This window comes from Oratosquilla oratoria, chromosome 32 (assembly GCF_046742065.1).
Source record: "Oratosquilla oratoria isolate Oo_2021 chromosome 32, ASM4674206v1, whole genome shotgun sequence".
Taxonomy (NCBI): domain Eukaryota; kingdom Metazoa; phylum Arthropoda; class Malacostraca; order Stomatopoda; family Squillidae; genus Oratosquilla; species Oratosquilla oratoria.
This window is the reverse complement of record NC_134808.1, coordinates 28,935,140-28,962,517: the sequence shown is the minus strand read 5'-3', so window position 1 is coordinate 28,962,517 and position 27,378 is coordinate 28,935,140. Positions and strand designations below refer to the sequence as shown.

At 37.1% G+C, this 27,378-nt stretch overlaps 1 protein-coding gene across 4 annotated transcripts in view; it reads right to left on the bottom strand.

Moving 5' to 3' along the window:
* Positions 1–27,378, bottom strand: part of LOC143041830 (uncharacterized) — a 43,406-nt gene that overhangs the window by 7,283 nt on the left and 8,745 nt on the right. For 2 of the 4 annotated variants that reach the window (XM_076213916.1, XM_076213918.1), the window contains exons 2-3: positions 26,876–27,378; positions 9,767–9,907 (exon numbers count right to left, since the gene is read on the bottom strand). The exon at positions 26,876–27,378 is cut by the window's right edge and continues 616 nt beyond it. In XM_076213916.1, coding sequence (XP_076070031.1) covers positions 9,767–9,907; positions 26,876–27,378 — 644 coding nt within the window. Of the gene's footprint in view, positions 1–1,768; positions 1,969–9,766; positions 9,908–26,875 lie in introns of all 4 variants that reach the window. The other 2 variants (XM_076213919.1, XM_076213917.1) reach the window with 2 other exon arrangements.

Sequence of the window (27,378 nt, the reverse complement as noted above, 5' to 3'; positions counted from 1 at the left end):
ATATTTCTGTTAACAATTGAATTACATGATGAGACGGGTGATCCTCTAGCCCAGTCAATACAACGATTAAACGTTTTCATATGAACATATAATGGATCTGATTCTTGTGTTGTTCTAACATTTGAGTTGTTTAATTATAGTTGAGAGCTCCTTGCCTGTTTGCCCCAGGTAAAACTTTTCACAATCTCTGTATGGGATTTTGCATACGCAGCTGCTTGAATTATTGTCGAATTCTTAATAAGTTATTAAACGCCACATTGATATCCTGTTTTAAGTAAATGAGGAACTTGAGTAAAATTTTTCACTGAAAGGCAATATTAAAAGGTTCTTTGTGTCATAGAGAGGTGTGGGATGAATTCTGTGAAATGAAATATCTGATGTAAGAGAATTATTTAAAAACATTCTAGGACACTTTAAGTTCAAACTGACATGGAAAATATACTCAAATTCCTCACATATAAATCCAGGGCTGCGTATCAGGAGGGCACGTAAAAACATGGAAGAAAACACGGAATATTTAACTTTATCGTGATGAGCCGATTGATAAATAATTAAAATAATGCATATTGGAGATGAGGTGGTAGTGAAACATTAAGGTTAGAGTATGGAGCTTTATTCCAATCCAGACATCTCGACCCTTAGACCTTCTTCGGTGGAATGAATTCAATGCGAAAACTACCAGCCGTCAATGGCTTTCATCCAGTGGGCCAATTACTCACACTATGGCCCGACACTTTGGTGATACTGGATGGGACTTAAACAGAAGACTTGCCGAGTTTAAAAGGGATGTGGGGGTTCACAGAACCTCGAATGAGCTGGCAGTCCACATAAAAAAGGGAAGCTCATTTACCAAAGTGGGAAAGGCCCACATTTCACAGAGCGGATTGCAGAAAGGGACGTGAAAAGCTTTAGATGCAGTACACGGGAAATTCCATCCACTCCAGAGCGGGTTTTTTAACCTTGGGAAAAACGGTGAGAGGAAGGGAATGACATGAGGTTTCACAGTGTACCAGTCAGGTCAGAGCGTGGGCAATTGTCCTAATGGCATTTTTCATATTGTATTCATTCCACTGAAGAAGGCCTCAGGTTCAAAACGTCTGGATTGAAATCAAGCTCCTTTCCCTAGCCTTAGCGTTTCACTGCCACCTCATCTCCAACTTCTGTTAACCGTTTCTGATATGTGCATATGTGTGTACACATACGTAGTCCACTTGTACATATATATGTAGTCCACATGTATGTGGAGAATTACCACAGGAGGTAGGAAATTTAAAGGAGAATAAGTTCGCTTGTGTATTACATCCCCAGATATAGTAACAAGGCTGTTGAAATGTTCTAATTATATACACAACAAAGGAGGACAAAAATGAGGGGATGGGAGAGCATTAGGGGAGATACACTGATTCTATCAGTCTGGTGGACATTTCACGGTCACCAGTTCTTTTCTCATCTTGTTGCTTTTGAAATGCCAATAACTCATATTTGCTTTGTTTGTATATACTATGCGTGTCTTAGATTTGGTTATCGCCCTCTCATGGAAATGCTTTTACTCGGCTTGGGCTTCCGTGTCTCTCCAAAAGAAAAGGGTATACAAATCGAACACAATGAGGAAAGAACATCTGACTCCCTGAATTACATTTGCGCCTAGCCCCTCACCCTTAGCTGAGAGATCGCCTGTTCTTTTCCAAGACACGTTCTCAACCTTCCGCCCCTCCCCTTCCCTCCCCACCTCCCCCTTCCCTCCTCCACCTTCTTTTCACAGACTTACTTTCTGAGGAAACTTGTAGAAAATGAAATCTTTCAAAAACGAGGTCTCATAGTACGGGCTCTGCTTCCAGCTGAGTCCATTCTTCTCCTCCTGCTTGTACTGGTTGACCTCGTAGTGAACTCGCTTCAGAACATTCTCGAGGCTTTCAGTGGTGCCGTACTTCTTGAGCTGATCGATCACCGTCTTGACATAGATGGAACCTAGAGCATATGCAAGAGGTGAAAGAAAAAAAAATCGTTCTCGATTGAGACATTAACATACGAGCTATATATATATGTATATATATATATATATGTATATATATATATATATATACATATACATATATATATGTATACCCATATATATATGTATATGTATATATATATAATATATATATATACATATATATATATATATATATATATATATATATATATATATATGTATGTATGTATATTTGGGGCGATTAACCTCCATTCAAGAGAGAACACTGTGTGACTCTAGTCCGTTAGGCTGTCACCAAGTCCCTAAAATATGGACTACATAAAAATTATGCAGCCAGCACCCGACTTGGGTCAGGTGGCCGTATAGGAGGGCAGCAGAAGGAGTGAGTGTGACACGAGGCCCTCAGACATACAAATGTGGAAGAGCGAGAACAGGCAGAAAGTGGATTCATTCATGTATGTATACCTACCTACCTACCTACATACCTACATAAATACAAACATACGTACATTGAGCAGTAGTCGTCACTCAAGTCAGGTCAACCGGGTAGCTGCTTCAATTAGTGACATGGCGAGTAGTTGTGTTACCGTGTTCAGCGCCGATGAGGTAATATCTCTACTTAGTAGAATTGAAGCCTTGGAGGATGCTGTAAAATGTCTTAAAGAAGAGAATCGAATTCACCGCTCGAAGGCCCAAAATACGGAAGACAAAACTAGCTATGAGCTTGGATGGAAAACGGCGATAAATAAGATGCGGAATAGTGGAAAAAAGTCCTCACTAGCCCCACTCGTTTGCAAGAACTCGTTTGAAATACTAGCGAATCTGCAGGAAGAAGAAACAAATGAAATTCAAGAGAAGAGGGGAAGGGCAGACGCTGGATCCATGCCCACAGGTAAGATTTTGGTTGTAGGAGACAGTCAAGTGAGGTACTTAGACAGGGTTTTCTGCGATAAAGATAGAAAACATAGGGCGCAGGTGTGTTTCCCTGGCGCGGGGATAGGAAATGTTAGAGATATGATTGAAGAGTGTTCAGTAGAGGAAGGTAAGGACCCTGTAGTTTGCCTAAGTGCCGGGGGTAATGATATAGGTAAGTTAGGGAGTGATGAATTGTTTGCGCGGTTCTGGGATGCGCTAGACAAGATTAGAAATAGGGGAGGTGTTCCTGTTGTATGTGGAATCCTTCCGAGGCGTAGAGTTGGAGGCATGTGGCATTCCAGGGCTATTGCAATGAATTGCAGGCTGGCAAAACATTGTAAGGTCAATGGATGGGCATTTGTCGACAACTGGGACCGCTTTTACGGTAGGAATCATCTATATACAAAGGACGGGGTGCACTTGTCGCCCAGAGGATTTCGGCTCCTTGCTGAATCCCCTGAGCGAGAAGTAGGCATCCTACATTTTTTTTCGGGGGGGGGGGAGTAGATTACGTGGGAGTAGGGAGGGAAGTATCGGAATATAGTTCAGGCAATAGAAACAACTTAGAGTGGCACTGTGAAAAGAATCATCAAAGAAGGTGGAGGGAAGATAATCTAAAAGTTTACTATACAAATAACAGAAGCATGATTAACAAAACTGATTTGCTGCGAGGTAAAGTATGCATAGAAAATTTCTATATTATAGCTATTATTGAGTCCTGGATCAACATGGCTGATAAATATTTCCTTCCGGTAAACGAAATAGAAGGATATAAGTTTCGGACATTGTCGAGTCTCGGTGCGTGACCGGGGGTCAGGTCATGGCCAGGGGTCGGGTCACGGAGGGTAATATGCATACCTTGGGTCAGGTCATTTGGGAGCGAGGGCTCAACAGATAGGTCAGCGATTTGGATGAAATGTATAGTAATCTAACTGATTTAATCATTAATGCACAAAATACATTTATCCCCCTGAAGTCAATACGGAAAAATAGTAATATTCCCAAATGGATGACGGACAGATTGAAACATTAGATCGGAATGAAAATAGGATTTTACGTAAAAATAAAAAACGGGGAAACACACCTTAGATCAACATATAACGAAATGGCAAAGCTGGTTAAAAAGAATATACGTACAGCGAAACATAATTATGAAATTAAGGTTGCTAGTCAAGTAAGATTCAACCTAAGTGGTTTCTTTCATCTCTTTAGGATAAAAAATAAAGGAAGAATAGGACCATGTCACGTGGGTCACGTGACGAGACTTGGAAGGCTGTCGGCGCGACGCCTCATCATCCACTGATCACGTGATTTTGGCCGAAACGAGGCTTGGTGGTGGTAGTGACCCAGCACACCTGACCCGGTCGAAGGTGGCGTGAGGTCATAGTTGGCTTCAGTGTTGCCAACTGTCCCTACGAGGTATCTGCTGTGCGCATGCGCAGATCCATACCCACCCACTCTCCCTCACCCTCCCGGATGTATAAGAGGGCACCAGGACGGAAGTGCACACACACCTTACGGCCGCCTGCCGTTGAGGGCGGACCCCCCCCCCCTCCCCTCCCAGTTCCACGGAGGGAGGGCGCCGGGACAAAAGGAGTCCACGAGGGACCAGGAGACACGCTACTACGGCCGTCTGCCGTTGAGGGCGGACCCCCCCTCCCCTCCCAGTTCCACGGAGGGAGGGCCCGGGACAGAAGGAGACCACGAGGAGCAGGACACAAGAAGGAGACCAAGGAGGAGACGTACGCCCGTCCACACCAGGACATCAATGGGGATTCGTCTGGAAGGAGACTACGCAGAGCGAGGAGTGGTGTAGTATATTTTTAATTGTAGTCTTGTAGACATCACGCTGGTGGTTATTATTTATATATGTGTTGGTTCCAGTTAGGATAGTGCTCTGTGTGTGATCTAATAAAAACACGTGTTAGTGTTACCTTGGTGTTTCTTTTCTCTCACGCCCAATTCTCAATAATACCGAGTATATACGAAATTTGTATCCCCCTGACAGACCAATTAAAAACGATGAAAATGTCATCATAGGAGTGAGAAGTTTAACAATTGTTTTCCATCGGTGTTTACTAATGAGAGGTTAGATAAAATACCCGACTGCGATCCGATTTTCAAAGGGGATGAAGAAAGTAGTCTATCTAATATCAACATTAGTAAAGTAGAAATATTCAAGCAGAATGAAAGACTTAAAGCTACAAAATCCCCGGGTCCAGACGAAAATTTTCCGAGAATACTAAAGGAGTGTAAATTTGAAATCTGCGACCAGTTAACTGAAATATCTAGTAAATCAGTAGACACTGGTTTTGTGCCTACTGCTTGGAGGTAAGCAAACGTTGTTCCTGGTTTTAAGAAGGGAGATAGATCGTCTACATGCAACTACAGGCCAATCAGTTTGACATCGGTTATAGGAAAAATGTTTGAATCAGTAATAGTAAATAGACTCAGAGAACACATCGAAAGACATAATTTAATTCGTGATTCACAGCATGGTTTCTCCAAGGGTAAGTCATGTGTGACTAATCTTCTATCCTTTTACACTAAAGTATATAAGGCGTCAGATAATTACGATGTTATTTACCTTGACTTTAGCAAAGCGTTCGACAAGGTGCCACACCAGAGACTACTAAATAAAATCAAAACCCATGGCATAGGAGGAAGAGTGTTAGAATAGATTAGAGCTTGGATTAGTAACAGAAAACAGCGGGTCACCATAAATTGAATAAAATCTAGGAGGGGCAATGTTACTCATGGGGTCCCCCAAGGCTCGGTTTTGGGTCCCTTGTTGTTCATTATGTACATAAACTACTTAGACGATGGAATAAATAGTGATGTTAGTAAGTTTGCTGACGACACTAAAATAGGACGCCTAATTAGGTCAGGAAACGACGCAGAGATTCTGCAGGATGATCTTAACAAATTGTTTACATGGTCGGTGAAATGGCAAATGATCTTCAATATATATAAGTGTAGCGTGTTAAACGTAGGGCTACACAACCCCGAAAATAGATACAGCTTAGATAACACGCTTTTAGAGGAAACTGAGTGCGAGAGAGACTTGGGAGTTCTAGTGAGTCCGGACCTTAAAACCAGGAAACAGTACGTTAGCGCCAGGAATAAAGCTAACAAAGCATTAGGTTTCATTGCTAGAACGGTAACGAATGTCGAAGAGGATCCACGTTCCTTCGTTTCGCTAATATCAAGCGCAGAATGATTGGGTTGTTGAGATGGTGGAGAGACCTGTGGCCTTTTGGAGCACTGTCATTTTCAAAGGATTACAAAAGCGGAGCATACCTTTTGGTCTATAACTAGGTCGGATGCGATAGAAAAATAATAATGATAGAAATATTAAATGAATAAAGTAAAAATTATAATAACATGAACAATAATGAATAAAACAGATAAATGCATAGGTATAGTTAAATAATAAACAAACAGGTAAATAGTAAATAATAATAAATTGGCAGATAAATAATAAATGAAAATCAAGCAAATAAAAAAAACAGACAAATAATACATACATACATATACCAAAGGCTTTTTCCCCCTACACGGGAGGTAGCCAAAAAGAAAAAGGCACAGAAACCACTCCCACCCACTCCACCCCCTATACATTCCACCCCCCTCCACCCTCCTCCCGCCCTCCCATCTCGTCACCTCCTGGATGACGGGTCATCCCTGCATCCTGTCCACTGCCCTGGGTCAGAAGCAGTGTCGCAAGACACAGCACATCCACAGCAAGGCCACTTCATAAATTCGGCGACCCCCCCCCCCTCTCCGTCCCCCCATGCAGAAAAGGAGAAGACGGGGAGAAATCCCTTCGGGCTGCGTCAATTTTTTTTTTTCATACATATTTCCTCAGCTCCCATCCCCCACCCACTCCCCCTCATGCACCACAGCATCATCTATACACAACCCTCTCTATTCACCCCTATCTTCTGTCCTTTCCCGTCCTTCCTCCACAGACATTCCTCTCTTTTGTAATGTCCCTTTCACCCCATCCATCTATCTCATCCTAGGACGCTCTCTCATATTCACTCCTTCTACCTCTGCCTTCCACACTTCTTTTACTAATCTTTCTTCACTCATTCTTTCCATGTGTCCAAACCATTCTAATACTCTTTCATCAACTCTATCTCCCAGCTCCCTTTCCACCCCTGTTCTCCTCCTCACCTCCTCATTTCTCACTCTATCCAGCCTAGTAACCCCCATCATACTTCTCAGACATTTCATCTCAAACACATTCAAACTCCTTCTCTCTTCCTCTCTCATGTTCCATGTTTCTGCCCCGTACAATGCTGTTGGCACAATCACTCCTTCATATAACCTCCTCTTGGCATCCATTCCCAAATGTCTATTTCTCATTACACTTTTCAATCCACCAAGGCATTTACTCGCTTCCCTCAATCTACATTCTACCTCCACCTCCACTCCTCCCTTTCCTGCCACATTCACACCCAAGTATCTAAAACTATCCACTTCCTCAGTCTTTCACCCTTAACACTCACTTCCAGCCTGCTGCCACTCTCTCCCCTTGTACATCTCATCACTTTACTTTTGCCCACATTTATTTTCAGCTTCCTTCTTTCACACACCTTCTCAAACTCTGTCACTAACTTCCTCAATCCCTCCTCTGATCCTGCTACAAGCGCAGTGTCGTCAGCAAACACCAGCTGGCTCACCTCCTATTTTTCTCCATTTTTATTAATCATCTCGAACCCCTGACCCACTACCCTTGTATTCACCTCTCGCACCACCCCATCCGTGTATAGATTGAACAGCCAGGGCGACATAACACATCCCTGATGAAGTCCCACCTTTACCTCAAACCATTCACTCTCTCCATTTCTAATCCTAACACAAGCTCTACTACTCTCGTAAAAACTCTTGACTGATCTTAACAGCTTTCCTCCTATCCCAAATATCTGCAGTACCTCCCACAGTGCCTTCTTGTCTATCCTATCGTAAGCCTTTTCCAGATCCATAAAAGCCCAAAAAACATCCTTACCTTTTCCTATAGCTTTCTCACACATCCATCTTACCACAAAGATCTGATCTAAACAACCCCTACCTGTCCTAAACCCACACTGTTCCTCAACAATTACTCCCTCTGTTCCTCTCCTAATCCTCTCAATCAAGACCCTCCCATAAGCCTTCCCAACGACACTCAACAAGCTGATCCCTCTGAAACTACTACACTTACACTTGTCCCCCTTTCCCTTGTAAAGCGGAACTATACAGGCACTCCTCCAGTCCTCCGGCACTCTACCCTCTATTAAACAAATATTAAATAACCTCACCAACCAGTCCACCATCACTGTACCTCCTTTCTTCAGACATTCTGCATGGCATCCATCCATCCCAGGTGCCTTACCTGCTCTCATCATCTTAACAGCTGCTTTCACTTCATCTTTCCCTATTTCTTCTCCATTTTCCTCACTCATCACTCTCATTTTCTTAGCGCTTCCCACTGCAACTACCTTTCCCTCCCTATTCTCCTTCAAATTTAGCAACTCCCTAAAATACTCTGCCCACCTTCCTCTCACTGCCTTCTCTTCCTTTATCATCTCTCCATCTGCACCTTTTACCTTTTCTTCTCTACTTGATTCGCCTCCTCTTTCTCTTTTAATTTCCTTCCAAAATAAATAAACAAATAATACAAAATAAATGGCAGTCATTACATCATCTTGCTTAGATGTTTACCTAAACGAATCTTAAAGCTTCGAACTGAACTGTATTGCACTGCCTCTGCAGGAAGTTTATTCCATTCATTAACTACACGGTTGGCGAAGTTGTTTCTACCCACTTCCAAATTAAATCTATTTCCTGGCAGTTTGAGACCATTATTTCTTGTCGGATTCTCATTCAGTGTAGAAATTTTGCCACTTTTGATGTTCTCAATCCCCCTTAGAATCTTAAAGATCTGCATCAAGTCACCGATAAGTCACGGTTCGCATTATTTGGAGACTATAGTCAAGAGTTTGACCTCAAAAGACTGCAGCCAACAGTGAAACATACCAATAATGGTATGGGGTGCAATTTGGAGTGATGGTTGATCAGAGCTTGTGGAGTGTCAAGGAAACATCAATTCAGGCAAATATGTTTCTATGTTAAAGGAAGGATTCATTCCAATATTCTCTAGTGGTAGAATGAGTAAAAATGTCTTCCTATTTATGGAAGATGGAGCTCCTTGTCACACTGCTCAAGCAACACAAAATTGGTTAAGACAAAACGGGATCAGGAAACTTCCACGGAGAAGTCAGTCCCCGGATATGAACCCTATTGAACACCTCTGGGGCATATTAGACCGACAACTTTGCAAAAAGAATAGGAAGCTATCTTCAAAACCCGAGCTCTTAGGATTACTACGGGAAACATGGCAAGAAATCCCTCAAGATGATATTTGTGAACTAATCACTAGCATGCCTAGAAGGGTCCTTGCATTGAAAAAAACAAAGGGAATGTCAACCAAGTATTAGTTAGTCACATTGTGACCATTTATAAGCACTTTAATTGTATAAGTTGCTTGGTTAATGAATTAAACGATTCCTCTTGGTGTCTAGTCAATTATCATCTGTGTGTGTATATGCATATATATATATATATATATATATATATATATATATATATATATGTATATATATATATATATATTATAACAAGCAAATATCTAAATAAATAAATAAATATATAAATAAGTTATATAAATCACTAAGAAAATTTATGAATAGATAAACAAATTGACAATCGGCTGGGTAGTCAAATAAAACAAGACATCATTAAATCGGAGGAGAAACACACTAGTTAGTCTAATGGTATTGCAGCATATTGTTTATATTATCCAAATGAATCTTAGAACTTCAAACGTACCATCTGAGCAGCGAGATGCCTCGTCCCACCAGAGCGTAGCGTCTGCCACGAGAGTGTCAGCCCTTGGGTTGTATGTTGTCAAGCTCCGTTTATACCGACTTTCTAAATTCCCTGTGTCCCTTCCGCTGGGGTAATTTGTCTCTGACGATGGCATTGCAGAAGGAGAGAAGTTGGTTAGTGAATTTCTTGTGTTTTCCCCCAGAGTTGCATTATGAACACAAGATGGGTTAGGCACCAGGGATTTGTGGTGGGAAGATGGACGGGATAGTATAGTATAAATATGGCTGGTGCTGTGAAATGCAAACACTATGGACCTTCCAAAGCAGAAAGGTTCATCGATTGGCAAGAGCTGATTAAGGAAGAAATGAAATCTATGTGTGTTATTCTTGGTCACGTGGGAAACTGTGAAGAAAACAAACATATGGTGGAAAGGATTGAGTGTATGGTGTCAAAATAGACGCAAATTTAGGTGTTTCCAGAGGAGGAAGACCTGAAAAAGTTGTAGGTGAGAGCAGGAAAGATCGCTAAGATAAGATTTATAGTGACACACACACACACACACACACACACACACACACACACACACACACACACACACACACACACACACACACACACACACACACACACACACACACACACACACACACACATACACACACACACACACACACACACACACACACACACACACACACACACACACACACACACACACACACACACACACACACACACACACACACACACACATACTGTATATATATAAATACAGTATATATATATTTATACATATAGACCAAATAATTTTATATGAGTCGTGTGCAGGACTCAAAACTACCACTCACCCGCCAGAAAGACTACTGTACGCGCCTTAACCCTCTCGACCACTGAGACTACAAAATTGTCGGAACATGGTACCTGTCAGGTTCCCAAGATTAGGAAAGATCACTCTGCGACCCCAGCGACTTGCCTTCTCCCTTCGGGTCTCACGGAATGATCTCTCCTAGTCTTGGGAACCTGGCAGGTTTCGGGTTACGAGGCCTTTGTGGTCTTAGTGGTCAAGAGGGTTAAGGCCCCTCACAGTAGTCTCACTGATGGCTGGGCGGTGGGTTCAATTCCTGCACGTGAATGTCATATTATTTGATTGATGTCGCTGTCCACTAAAGAAATTCTCATGTATATATACATACACACACACACATATATATACATATATATATATATATATATAATATATACATATATAACATATATATGTATATATATATAATATGTATACATATATAACATATATATGTATATATATACATATATATATATATATATACATGTATATATATGTTAAATGCTAAAGCACAAGTGGCGTCAATAATTCTAAGAGAACATTTCTCTAACTCTCTGTATTTCCTTTTTTTTTTCTTAAATCAAACTCTGTAGGAAATAGTAAAAGGCTTCAGAATGTTGATTCATCTTACCGACAGCTGTTTCAACCATTACAAATGGTCATCTTCAGGGTAATACACTACATCAAGACAGGAATATGTATATGTGTGTGTGTATGTATATGCATATATATGTATATACACATATTTATATACATATATATATACATATATATATATATATATATATACATATATTTACACACACACACACACACACACACACACACACACACACACACACACACACACACACACACACACACACACACACACACACACACACACACACACACACACACACACACACACACACACACACACACACACACACACACACACACACACGCACAGACACACACATAAACACATACGCTCGCACACACACACATACAAACACACTCATACAAACACGCACACACGCTCACACAAACACACACACACACACTACACATACAAACACACACACACACACACACACACACACACACACACACACACACACACACACACACACACACACACACACACACACACACACACACACACACACACACACACACACACACACACACACACACACACACACACACACACACACACTTCAACGAATGGACGGCTTAGAAGACGTTCTGAAGAAAAGTGAAGTCTGTGGATCCCAACGCAAAGAGAAGTGCCTAGTGTTTTTGCAGGGTGGGGGGGAAATTGCTCGTGGAGTAGTGGGAACGTAGGGAAAGAGGAAAAGGGGAGGGATTACTGAGGGAAATGGAAGGAAATGAGGAGGGAGTAGACTTTGCCATGCCAGACAAGCGGAAGGTAAACAAAAGACTTAGCGAGGATCAAATGTCTAATAAAAATGTAAAGATTAGAAGTATAGAGAGGAGCAATACAGAAGAAAGTGACGAGAATATGTTCCAGGGATTTAAAGAGGGTGGGGGGGACACAACCCCCCCCCCCGACTGATAAGACTAGAGGAGAGAGTTGATAAGGTGATCGAGGACTTGGAGCGTAAGTTAGGTAACGTAGACTCCATTTTCCAAAGAATTGAAAGGTTGGAACAACTAGAGAAGGCTAACAGAAACTTAACTGAAGAAATAGAGGACCTAAAAAGACAGTTAGGAAATGTAAAGGAGGAGAATGAGAAATTGAAGAAGAATAGTAATGAAAACAGAGAGAAAATAGCTACAGAAGCTAAAAATTGGAGAATAACTCAAGAAGGGAATAAGGTTTCATTCACTGACATAGTCAAACAGCAATTGAAAGAACATAATGAAGACTCAGTTATTAAAGTGATGAGACAGAAGGAGAATATAGTAAGAGAATTAGCTGACAAAAAGAAATGTATAATTATATTAGGAATGGAAGAGAAACATAACCCAGATAGAACCGCAAGAATCAAGGAGGAAAATGAAAGAGTAAGCAGTTTATTAAAATTAGTCCAGGAAGATGAACCAGAAATTATAAAGGAAATTGAGGAAAAATTCAGACTCGGAAAATATAGTACAGATAAGACCAGACCAATTAAGATTAAATTCAGGTCACAAACAACAGCAGAGAAAATTCTATCCAAGACAGGGAAACTAGCAACAAATGATCAATATAAAAAGGTATGGATAAAAAGAGAAATGAATAAGGAGGAAAGAGAGGCAGAAAAGCAGAAAAGAATTGAAGCTAAGGCAAAAAACGAGGAAAGAACGGAGTCAGAGAAAGAGAGATTCTATTGGAGAGTAGTGAACATGAAAATAAAGCAGTTCGACATACTAAAGAAAAACATAAGGGAAACAGAGAATACAATGGAAGTGGCAGAAAACTAAGAGTGTCTTACACAAATATAGATGGATTGATAACAGGATTGAATGAACTGAATGATTATTTGAAAGAAAAAGAACCGGACATAATGGGAATTGTAGAAACAAAATTAAAAGGCCCACTACCACCCAACAGTGTAGGACATGATACATACAATTATTGGATTAGAAACAGAGAGAAAAAACAAGGGGGTGGAGTTATGTTCCTGACTAAGAAGGATATAAACGTGAAAGGTGTCATATATGGAAAGAATACAGTAGAGATGATTATGATAGAAGTGGAAGACCGAGATAAGAAGAGCAGAAAATTTGTGATCAATTATGTGCCTCCGAAAACAGCCTCATGGGAGGAGAGTGAACATAAAAGTATGTTAGAGGACACAAAGATAGCATTAACTAAAATAATGGAAGACGGAGGAAGAATAGTTATGATGGGAGACTTTAATTGCAAAGAAATCTGCTGGGAAGAAATGACAGTAAAGAGTGGTGATGACTCATGGGGAAATGCTCTACTTGAGATGATTACTGACCATTCAATGACACAATGGATACAAGAGAACACTAGGTATAGAAATGAAGAAGAACCATCGAGGCTAGACTTAATAATTACATCTGAACCTAGAATAGTGGACAAGATTGAATATAAAACACCAATAGGTAAAAGTGACCACATATTGATTGAACTGGAACTTAATGAAGAAAAATATATGAAAAGAAATGAACAATATAGAAAAGGAAGAATGATGTATGAAAAAACAAACTTTGATAAAATAAGAGAATTCTTCCAACAAGAAAACTGGGAAGAAATATACAAAGAAGAAACAACAGTGGAAGAGAAATGGAATATTTTGACAAAAATTTACAAAAAAGGAGTGGAAAAGTATGTCCCAAGACAAAAACAAGAAAAAGAATATGTAAAATGCTGGTACAACAACAAAAGTTGTAGGGAGTTAAAGGACAAAAGAGACAAAGCCTGGAACAGATGGAAAAAAAAGACAGAAGACCTGAAAAATGGAAAATATATACTGGTTATAGAAATGAATATGTACAAAAGTGCAGAGAGGAAAAAAAGAAAATATGAAAAAGATGTTATAGAAAAGTGTAAAGATCAACCAAAACTATTCTACAGATTTGTAAACAATAAACTGAAAAACAAACAAGACTTAGAGAAATTAAGACAAGGAGGAGTTGAATACACTGAGGAAATGGAAATGGCAGAAATTATGAACAAACATTTTAAATCAGTGTTTACAAGGGAAAATATACAACCTGAAGAGATTGAGTGGAAGGAAAAAGTCCCCCCTATGGAAGAAATAGAAGTAACAAAGAATGAAATATTGACACACTTGGGTAATTTTGATGTCAGAAAATCGCATGGGCCAGATGAAATAGCAAACTGGATTCTGAAAGAATGCAGGAATGAACTGGCAGACAAAATACATAGCATAATAAGCAGTTCCTTAAAAGAAGGAAAAGTTCCAGAAGATTGGAAAAAAGCAAATATAGTACCTATATATAAAGGAGGAAATAAAGAAGAACCTACCAACTATAGACCAGTCTCTCTAACAAGTACAATAGCAAAAATATGTGAAAGAATTATCAAAAGTAGATGGGTAAAATACTTGGAAAAAAACAACGTACTAAATCCAAGGCAATTTGGATTCAGACAAGGACGATCATGCGTCACCAATTTAATATGTTTCTATTCAAGGCTAATAGATATAATACAAGAAAGAGATGGATGGGCTGATTGTGCATTTCTAGACCTAAAAAAAGCTTTTGACAAAGTACCACATAAGAAGTTGCTTAAGAAATTAGAATATGAAGGAGGAATACAAGGTAAATTGCTAAATTGGATGGAAGACTTTTTGCAAGAAAGAAAAATGAGAGTAGTGATAAGAGATCAGCACTCAAAATGGAATGAAGTAATAAGCGGTGTCCCGCAGGGAACAGTTCTGGCCCCAATAATGTTTGCTATATATATTAATGATATGGATGAAGGAATTGAAAGCTATATGAGCTTCTTTGCAGATGATGCAAAATTACTGAAAAGAGTGAAAACTGAAGAAGATTGTGAATCACTACAGAGAGATCTAAATAAAGTACAAGAATGGAGTAGGAAGTGGGAGATGGAGTTCAATACAAAAAAGTGTAGTATAATGGAATTTGGAAAAAAGCAAAAACAGAATAACAGGATCATATAATTTGGGAGAAGAAGGAATAAAAAAAGTAGAAAATGAGAAGGACCTGGGAGTCATTGTTATGAATAATATGTCACCTGAGAAACATATAAATAAGATTTTTGGAGAAACTTATAATTTAATAAGAACAATCAAAGTGGCATTTACATACCTGGATGAAGAAATGGTGAGGAAAATCCTAATCACCCTGATAAGACCAAGATTGGAATATGCAGCAACGATATGGTCACCAAGTACAAAAAAATGTATAAAAAAACTTGAAAGAATACAAAGAGCAATTACAAAACTGGCACCAACACTCTCAAAACTATCATATGAAGAGAGACTACAAAAACTTAAACTACAGACACTAGAGCAAAGAAGAGAGAGAGGAGATTTTATAGCTATTTACAGAATCATGAAAGGCATAGAAATTACTGATAGAGAGAATCTGATAAAATGGGATGACAGAAATACAAGAGGACACGGAAAGAAAATAAAAAAAGACAGCTATAGAAGAGATTTTAAAAAGAACAGCTTTCCTCACAGAGCAATAGACAGTTGGAACAAGTTAGATGAGAAAGTGGTGTGTGCAAAAACAATACATGAATTTAAAAATAGTTTAGATAAAATGAGATATGAAGACGGGACCCCACGAGCATAGCTCCCCTTCCCGTAAAATACAACTAGGTAAATACAACTAGGTAAATACACACACACACACACACACACACACACACACACACACACACACACACACACACACACACACACACACACACACACACACTCTTTTGTCGGATGGACGGCGAGGATTGACGTTCTGAAGAAAAAGTGAAAATTTCGTGGATCTCAACGCAAAGGAAGTACCTATTATATTTACAGGGAAGGGGATAGCTCGTGGCGTAGTAGGAAAGTGAGAAAAAAGGAGAAGGGGAGGGATTACTGAGGGAAATAGAAGGAAATGAGGAAGGGGAGGACTTGGTCCAGGAGGCCAGGCGTCTTGTAAACAAACGAAGGACCGATGATTTTGGTGATGGGATTAACAAAAGTTTAAATATTAGAAATTAGATAAGAGCAGCACAATGGAAGGTGAGGATAATAATTTCCAGGGATTTAATGAGGTGGTGGGGCGGATACCAACCTCCCCCGATTAGCAAGACTAGAGGAAAAACTTGAAAAAAATGACCGAACATTGAGAGATTAGGTTCGGTAATATAGCAAAGATTGCGCAGAGAGTTGAAAAATTGGAGGAACTAGAGAAGGCGAACGAAAACTTAACTAAGGAAATAGAAGAATTAAAAAGACAGTTAAAAGAAGTAAAAGAGGAGAATGAAGAATTAAAGAAGAAGAATAAAGACAACAAAGAGGCCATAGCAAAAGAGGCACAGGGTTGGAAAAAAAATCCAAGAAACCAGTAAAGTTGCATTTACTGACATAATTAAACAGCAAATGAAAGAACAAACTGAAGACTCAGTTATTAAAGTGATGAGACAGAAGGAGAACATAGTAAGAGACTTAGCAGATAAAAATAAATGTATAATTATATTAGGAATAGAAGAGAAACATAACCTAGATAGAACCACAAGAATCAATGAGGAAAAGGAAGAAGTAAGCAGTTTACTAGAATTAGTTCAGGAAGATGAACCTGAAATCATGAAACAAATTGAAGAGAAGTTTAGTCTCGGAAAGTATAGTACAGATAAGACCAGACCAATTAAGATTGAATTGAAGTCACAAACGACGGCAGAGAATATCTTAACAAAAACAAGGAAACTAGCAGCAAGTGAACAATATAAAAAGGTATGGATAAAAAGGGAAATGAATAAAGAGGAAAGAGAGGAGGAAAAAATGAAAAGACAACAAGCTAAGGAAAAAAACGAGAACAGAACAGAGTCAGAAAAAGAGAAATTCTGTGGAAAGTAGTGAAAATGAAAATAAGGAAATACGACATACTAGAGAAAAACAAAAGGGAAACAGAGAATACAATGGAAGTGGCAGAAAACTAAAAGTGTCTTACACAAATATAGATGGATTAATAACAGGATTGAATGAGCTGAATGATTATCTGAAGGAAAAAGAACCGGACATAATGTTAATTGTAGAAACGAAATTAAAAGGCCCACTACCACCCAACAGTGTAGGACATGATGCATATAATTATTGGATTAGAAACAGAGAGACAAAGCAAGGGGGTGGAGTTATGCTCCTGACTAAGAAGGATATAAACGTGAGGTGTGTCACATATGGAAAGAATAATGATTACGATCGAAGTGGAAGACAGAGATAAGAAGAGCAGAAAGTTTGTGATAAATTATATGCCTCCGAAAACAGCCTCGTGGGAAGAGAGAGAACATAAAAGTATGTTAGAGGACACAAAGATAACATTAAATAAGATAATGGAAGATGGAGGAAGAATAGTTATGATGGGCGACTTTAATTGCAAAGAAGTCTGCTGGGAAGAGATGACAGTAAAGGGTGGAGACGGCTCATGGGGAAATGTTCTACTCGAGATGATTATTGACCATACAATGACACAGTGGATACAGGAGAACACTAGGTATAGAAATGAAGAAGAACCATCGAGACTAGACCTAATAATCACATCTGAACCTAGAATAGTGGAAAAGATTGAATATAAAACACCAATAAGTAAAAGTGACCACATATTGATTGAACTGGAACTAAATGAGGAAAAATACATGAAAAGAAATGAACAATATAGAAAAGGAAGAATGATGTATGAAAAAACAAACTTTAATAAAGTAAGAGAATTCTTTCAAAAAGAAAACTGGGAAGGAATATATAAAGAAGAAACAACAGTGGAAGAGAAATTGAATATTTTGACAAAAATTTATATAAAAAAAAAAAAAGGAGTGGAAAAGTATGTCCCAAGACAAAAACAAGAAAAAGAATATGTAAAGTGCGGGTACAACAAAAGTTGTAGAGAGTTAAACGACAAAAGAGACAAAGCTTGGACCAAATAGAAAAATACAAAAGACCTGAAAAATGGAAAATATATACTTGTTATAGAAATGAATATGTATAAGCGTGCAGAGAGGAAAAGAGAAAATATGAAAAAGATATCATAGGAAAATGTAAGGATCAACCAAAACTATTCTACAGATTTGTAAACAATAAACTGAAAAGCAAACAAGATTTGGAGAAATTAAGACAAGGAGGAGTTGAATACACAGAGGAAATAGAAATGGCGGAAATTATAAACAAGTGTTTACAAGGGAGAACATACAACCGGAAGAGATCGAATGGAAAAAGAAAGTCACCCCTATGAAAGAAATGGAAGTAACAAAGAATGAAATATTGTAACACTTGAGTAATCTTGATGTCAGAAAATCGCATGGACCAGATGAAATAGCAAACTGGATTTTGAAAGAATGCAGGAATGAACTGGCAGACAAAATACATAGCATAATAAATAGTTCCTTGAAAGAAGGAAAAGTTCCAGAAGATTGGAAAAAAGCAAATATAGTACCTATATATATATAGGGGGAAATAAAGAAGACCCTACAAACTATAGACCAGTCTCTCTAACAAGTACAATATTTTGTGAAAGAATTGTCAAAAGTAGATGGGTAAAATATTTAGAAAAAAAAAAAAAAAGGTGTAAATCCAAGGCAATTTGGATTCAGACAAGGACGATCATGCGTCACCAATTTAATGTTTCTATTCAAGGCTAATAGATATAATACAAGAAAGAAATAGATGGGCTGATTGTGCATTTCTAGACCTAAAAAAAGCTTTTGACAAAGTACCACATAAGAAGTTGCTTAAGAAATTAGAAACCGAAGGAGGAATACAGGGCAAACTGCTTAAATGGATGGAAGACTTTTTGCAAGAAAGAAAAATGAGAGTAGTGATAAGAGACAAACACTAAAAATGGGATGAAGTAATAAGCGGTGTTCCACAAGGAACAGTTCTGGCCCCAATAATGTTTGCTATATATGTCAATGATATGGATGAAGAAATTGAAGGTTATATGAGCTTCTTTGCAGATGATGCAAGACTATTAAAAAAAGTGAACACGGAAGAAGATTGTGAATCACTACAGAGTGATCTAAATAAAGTGCAGGAATGGAGTAGGAAGTGGGAGATGGAGTTCAACACTAAAAAGTGTAGTATGATGGAATTTGGAAAAAACGAAAACAGAATAACAGGATCACATAAATTGGGAGAAGGAATAAAAAAAAAGTAGAAAATGAGAAGGACCTGGGAGTCATTGTTATGAATAATATGTCACCTGAGAAACATATAAATAATTTTTTTGGAGAAACTTATAATTTAATAAGAACAATCAAAGTAGCATTTACATACCTGGATGAAGAAATGGAAAAGAAAATTCTAATCACTCTGATAAGACCAAGATTGGAATACGCAGCAACGATGTGGTCACCAAGTACAAAAAAAAAATTATAAAAAAAACATGAAAGAATACAAAGAGCAATTACAAAATTGGCACCAACACTCTCAAAACTATCATATGAAGAGAGACTAGCAAAACTTGAACTACAGACACTACCGCAAAGAAGAGAGAGAGGAGATTTGGTAGCTATTTACAGAATCATGAAAGGCATAGAAATTACTGATAGAGAGAATCTGATAAAATGAGATGATAGAAATACAAGAGGACACGGAAAGAAATCAAGAAAGACAGCTATAGAAGAGATCTGAAAAAGAACAGCTTTCCTCACAGAGTAATAGACAGTTGGAACAAGTTAGATGAGAAAGTGGTGTGTGCAAAAACAATACATGAATTTAAAAATAGTTTAGATGAAATGAGATATGAAGACGGGACACTACGAGCATGGCTCCCCTTCCTTTAAAATACAACTAGGTAAATACACACACACACACACACACACACTTCAACGAATGGACGGCTTAGAAGACGTTCTGAAGAAAAGTGAAGTCTGTGGATCCCAACGCAAAGAGAAGTGCCTAGTGTTTTTGCAGGGTGGGGGGGAAATTGCTCGTGGAGTAGTGGGAACGTAGGGAAAGAGGAAAAGGGGAGGGATTACTGAGGGAAATGGAAGGAAATGAGGAGGGAGTAGACTTTGACCAGCCAGACAAGCGGAAGGTAAACAAAAGACTTAGCGAGGATCAAATGTCTAATAAAAATGTAAAGATTAGAAGTATAGAGAGGAGCAATACAGAAGAAAGTGACGAGAATATGTTCCAGGGATTTAAAGAGGGTGGGGGGGACACAACCCCCCCCCCCCCCGACTGATAAGACTAGAGGAGAGAGTTGATAAGGTGATCGAGGACTTGGAGCGTAAGTTAGGTAACGTAGACTCCATTTTTCAAAGAATTGAAAGGTTGGAACAACTAGAGAAGGCTAACAGAAACTTAACTGAAGAAATAGAGGACCTAAAAAGACAGTTAGGAAATGTAAAGGAGGAGAATGAGAAATTGAAGAAGAATAGTAATGAAAACAGAGAGAAACTAGCTACAGAAGCTAAAAATTGGAGAATAACTCAAGAAGGGAATAAGGTTTCATTCACTGACATAGTCAAACAGCAATTGAAAGAACATAATGAAGACTCAGTTATTAAAGTGATGAGACAGAAGGAGAATATAGTAAGAGAATTAGCTGACAAAAAGAAATGTATAATTATATTAGGAATGGAAGAGAAACATAACCCAGATAGAACTGCAAGAATCAAGGAGGAAAATGAAAGAGTAAGCAGTTTATTAAAATTAGTCCAGGAAGATGAACCAGAAATTATAAAGGAAATTGAGGAAAAATTCAGACTCGGAAAATATAGTACAGATAAGACCAGACCAATTAAGATTAAATTCAGGTCACAAACAACAGCAGAGAAAATTCTATCCAAGACAGGGAAACTAGCAACAAATGATCAATATAAAAAGGTATGGATAAAAAGAGAAATGAATAAGGAGGAAAGAGAGGCAGAAAAGCAGAAAAGAATTGAAGCTAAGGCAAAAAAACGAGGAAAGAACGGAGTCAGAGAAAGAGAGATTCTATTGGAGAGTAGTGAACATGAAAATAAAGCAGTTCGACATACTAAAGAAAAACATAAGGGAAACAGAGAATACAATGGAAGTGGCAGAAAACTAAGAGTGTCTTACACAAATATAGATGGATTGATAACAGGATTGAATGAACTGAATGATTATTTGAAAGAAAAAGAACCGGACATAATGGGAATTGTAGAAACAAAATTAAAAGGCCCACTACCACCCAACAGTGTAGGACATGATACATACAATTATTGGATTAGAAACAGAGAGAAAAAACAAGGGGGTGGAGTTATGTTCCTGACTAAGAAGGATATAAACGTGAAAGGTGTCATATATGGAAAGAATACAGTAGAGATGATTATGATAGAAGTGGAAGACCGAGATAAGAAGAGCAGAAAATTTGTGATCAATTATGTGCCTCCGAAAACAGCCTCATGGGAGGAGAGTGAACATAAAAGTATGTTAGAGGACACAAAGATAGCATTAACTAAAATAATGGAAGACGGAGGAAGAATAGTTATGATGGGCGACTTTAATTGCAAAGAAATCTGCTGGGAAGAAATGACAGTAAAGAGTGGTGATGACTCATGGGGAAATGCTCTACTTGAGATGATTACTGACCATTCAATGACACAATGGATACAAGAGAACACTAGGTATAGAAATGAAGAAGAACCATCGAGGCTAGACTTAATAATTACATCTGAACCTAGAATAGTGGACAAGATTGAATATAAAACACCAATAGGTAAAAGTGACCACATATTGATTGAACTGGAACTTAATGAAGAAAAATATATGAAAAGAAATGAACAATATAGAAAAGGAAGAATGATGTATGAAAAAACAAACTTTGATAAAATAAGAGAATTCTTCCAACAAGAAAACTGGGAAGAAATATACAAAGAAGAAACAACAGTGGAAGAGAAATGGAATATTTTGACAAAAATTTACAAAAAAGGAGTGGAAAAGTATGTCCCAAGACAAAAACAAGAAAAAGAATATGTAAAATGCTGGTACAACAAAAGTTGTAGGGAGTTAAAGGACAAAAGAGACAAAGCCTGGAACAGATGGAAAAAAGACAGAAGACCTGAAAAATGGAAAATATATACTGGTTATAGAAATGAATATGTACAAAAGTGCAGAGAGGAAAAAAGAAAATATGAAAAAGATGTTATAGAAAAGTGTAAAGATCAACCAAAACTATTCTACAGATTTGTAAACAATAAACTGAAAAACAAACAAGACTTAGAGAAATTAAGACAAGGAGGAGTTGAATACACTGAGGAAATGGAAATGGCAGAAATTATGAACAAACATTTTAAATCAGTGTTTACAAGGGAAAATATACAACCTGAAGAGATTGAGTGGAAGGAAAAAGTCCCCCCTATGGAAGAAATAGAAGTAACAAAGAATGAAATATTGACACACTTGGGTAATTTTGATGTCAGAAAATCGCATGGGCCAGATGAAATAGCAAACTGGATTCTGAAAGAATGCAGGAATGAACTGGCAGACAAAATACATAGCATAATAAGCAGTTCCTTAAAAGAAGGAAAAGTTCCAGAAGATTGGAAAAAAGCAAATATAGTACCTATATATAAAGGAGGAAATAAAGAAGAACCTACCAACTATAGACCAGTCTCTCTAACAAGTACAATAGCAAAAATATGTGAAAGAATTATCAAAAGTAGATGGGTAAAATACTTGGAAAAAAACAACGTACTAAATCCAAGGCAATTTGGATTCAGACAAGGACGATCATGCGTCACCAATTTAATATGTTTCTATTCAAGGCTAATAGATATAATACAAGAAAGAGATGGATGGGCTGATTGTGCATTTCTAGACCTAAAAAAAGCTTTTGACAAAGTACCACATAAGAAGTTGCTTAAGAAATTAGAATATGAAGGAGGAATACAAGGTAAATTGCTAAATTGGATGGAAGACTTTTTGCAAGAAAGAAAAATGAGAGTAGTGATAAGAGATCAGCACTCAAAATGGAATGAAGTAATAAGCGGTGTCCCGCAGGGAACAGTTCTGGCCCCAATAATGTTTGCTATATATATTAATGATATGGATGAAGGAATTGAAAGCTATATGAGCTTCTTTGCAGATGATGCAAAATTACTGAAAAGAGTGAAAACTGAAGAAGATTGTGAATCACTACAGAGAGATCTAAATAAAGTACAAGAATGGAGTAGGAAGTGGGAGATGGAGTTCAATACAAAAAAGTGTAGTATAATGGAATTTGGAAAAAGCAAAAACAGAATAACAGGATCATATAATTTGGGAAAAGAAGGAATAAAAAAAGTAGAAAATGAGAAGGACCTGGGAGTCATTGTTATGAATAATATGTCACCTGAGAAACATATAAATAAGATTTTTGGAGAAACTTATAATTTAATAAGAACAATCAAAGTGGCATTTACATACCTGGATGAAGAAATGGTGAGGAAAATCCTAATCACCCTGATAAGACCAAGATTGGAATATGCAGCAACGATATGGTCACCAAGTACAAAAAAAATGTATAAAAAAACTTGAAAGAATACAAAGAGCAATTACAAAACTGGCACCAACACTCTCAAAACTATCATATGAAGAGAGACTACAAAAACTTAAACTACAGACACTAGAGCAAAGAAGAGAGAGAGGAGATTTGATAGCTATTTACAGAATCATGAAAGGCATAGAAATTACTGATAGAGAGAATCTGATAAAATGGGATGACAGAAATACAAGAGGACACGGAAAGAAAATAAAAAAAGACAGCTATAGAAGAGATTTTAAAAAGAACAGCTTTCCTCACAGAGCAATAGACAGTTGGAACAAGTTAGATGAGAAAGTGGTGTGTGCAAAAACAATACATGAATTTAAAAATAGTTTAGATAAAATGAGATATGAAGACGGGACCCCACGAGCATAGCTCCCCTTCCCGTAAAATACAACTAGGTAAATACAACTAGGTAAACACACACACACACACACACACACACACACACACACACACACACACACACACACACACACACACACACACACACACACACACACACACACACACACACACACACACACACACACACACACATATATATATATATATATATATGTATATATATACATATATATATATATATGTATATATATATATATATATATCTTCAGAGAATATAGTATGGCAGATCCAGAGGCATATATATACTATATCTCTGTATCTCTGTATATACTGTATTTCCTGAAGATGTCCCAAATAGACGAAAACGTTCGGACTACGTTTCTCATTTTCCAGTGGTTTTTCTATGAAATACTACATATATATATATATATATATATATATATATGTATATATATATATATATATATATATATATATATATATATATATATTGTTATAGGGGTTTATTTGCAAAAACTTAAGAGTAGTTTGTAATTGATAAATTTCCGCCCTCACCAAAATTAAATGAAAATAACCAATATTTCAACATTTGGTAAAATCATACAACCATTTTACATTTGCATGATTTCTATCTTACAAAATCTATCATGGTTTATGGCAACATTAATACCACAATTATAAATAATATTTATGAACACATACAAGGGTTTGTTTAATCATATTAATTCTTACATTACAAAAATACTACGCGACTTAAGGGTGGACTACAGTAGTAGCGTGTTCCCTCACCATAAACCACCTAACTTTAACGCTTAACCCTAACCAAATTAGTTTTAATTGGATATAGCTTTAAATATTCCCACTCCCAGGTGTGCGCCCCCCTCCCGAAGGTTGGGAAACCCTAGTTTGAAAACACATGCGTACACAAACACATATATCATTTGTACACATTTTTTGCGTGCGTGTGTATGTGCATATGTATGTGTTTGTGGATTGACAATAAATGTCTACAGCTCAAAGGTGAAGAAATGTATCTAGTTTATTTATCTTCAGAATATATATGGTTATAGGGATTTATTTGCAAAAACGTAGGATTTTGTGGATTAAATGAAAATAACCAATAGTTCAATATTTGGTAAAATTATACAATCATTTTACATTTGCATTATTTTCTCTTACAAAAACTATCATGGTTTGTGGCAGTATTAATTTCACAAATATAAATAAGGGTTTGTTTAATAATATTAATTCTTATGTTACAAAAATACTACGCAACCTGAGGGTGGACTACAGTAGCGGCGTGTTCCCTCACCATAAACCACCTATCTTAAACGCTTAACCCTAACCAAAGTATTTTTTAAATTATATATAGCTTTAAACATTCCCCCTCCCAGGTGTGCACCCCCCCCTCCCGAAGGTTGGGAAACCCTAGTTTGAAAATACATGCATACACAAACACAAATATCATATGTACACATCTTTTTGCGTGCTTGTCTATTTGCATGTGTGTGTGTGTGTTTGGATTGACAATAAATGTCTACAGCTAAAAGGTGAAGAAATGTATCTAGTTTATTCATCTTCAGAATATATATGGTCATGGGGGTTTATCTGCAAAAACGTAGGAGTTTGTGAATAAACTATTTCCGCCCACACTAAAATTAAATGAAAATTACCAATATTTCAAAATTTGGTAAAATTATACAATCATTTACATAAACATGCTTTCTTCTTACAAAAGCCATCATGGTTTGTAGCAACATTGATTTCACAATATAAATAATATTTATGGACACATAAAATGGTTTGTTTAATCATATCAATTCTTAAGTCACAAAAAATACTACGCGACTTAAGGGGATACTACAGTAGTGGCGTGTTCCCACACAATAAACCTCCTAACTTTAACCCTTAACCCTAACCAATTTCTTTTTTCTTTCTTTTAATGAAATATAGTTATCCAAGTACCCGGAGTGATAGGGTATCGGAATACAAACAAACAAAAGAACAGACAGACAGACAGAGGCTACTGCTTTATTATAATAGATATACATATATACATACATATATTGTACCAATAGCTATTTCCCCCATACAAGAGAGGTAGCCTAAAACCAAAGACATATATACCACTCCAACCCATTTCATCCCCATATATTCCACTTCCATTCACCCCACTCCCTCCCTATTATGTATACATATATGTATATATATAGATATATATATAAATATATATATGTATATATATATATACATATATATTTATATATATATACATATATATATATATATTTATATATATATATATATGTATTATATATATATATGTATATATATATATAATATACATATAATATAGATACATACATATAGGTATAATATATATGTGTATATGTATATATATATATATACATATACATATATGTACATACATATTATATATATATATATATATATATATATATATATATACATATACATATACTTATATATACATATACGTATATGTATATATATATATATATATATATATATGTGTACGTATATATGTATATATATATATATGTACATATATATATATATATATACATATATATAAACATATATATATACATATAAATATACATAGATATATGCCTGTATAAATATATATATTGGCACGAATGTACCACTGTGAGGATGGGCCGAACTTTGGCAATGATACTGATATAAAAGCTGTAATTTTATATCTATTGAATTAATTGAAAAATCAATAACAGATACAAGGGGATAGTTACCTGTTTGCTCTATTTTTGTTCCGCATGCCTGTATAAAGATAACTTTGGGCTTACTCTGAAAAGTATTAGTACTCATAATTTCGTTGAGTATTTCTCTCCTGTTCATCTTACTATCTTTGAATTGGATGTTATCCTCATCACCATGGGCCATGATCCAAATGACGAGACTGTCGTAGTATTTGAATTTGTTTAATCTTAATAATCTGGTAGCATTCTCGAATTTGTATTTAGTTGGGTCTAGTGATAGGACTACGTCGTAGCATAAAGATTTTTCAAAGAAATTTGTTACCTTCGTTATATCCTTCTCAGCACCTGGTCTATCCTCTATCATACAAAAAATTAAGCAGACGCCAGGGGGATGTGAGATCATGGGATATCGCTTCAGTGATGTAGCAATTTCATTTATCTTATTGGCCGTTTCAGGCTTAGATTCGCTGACCTTATTCAGCACCTCGATTAGATGATGAGTGTAGATCCTGTTCAACTTTCCCTTTTGTACCATA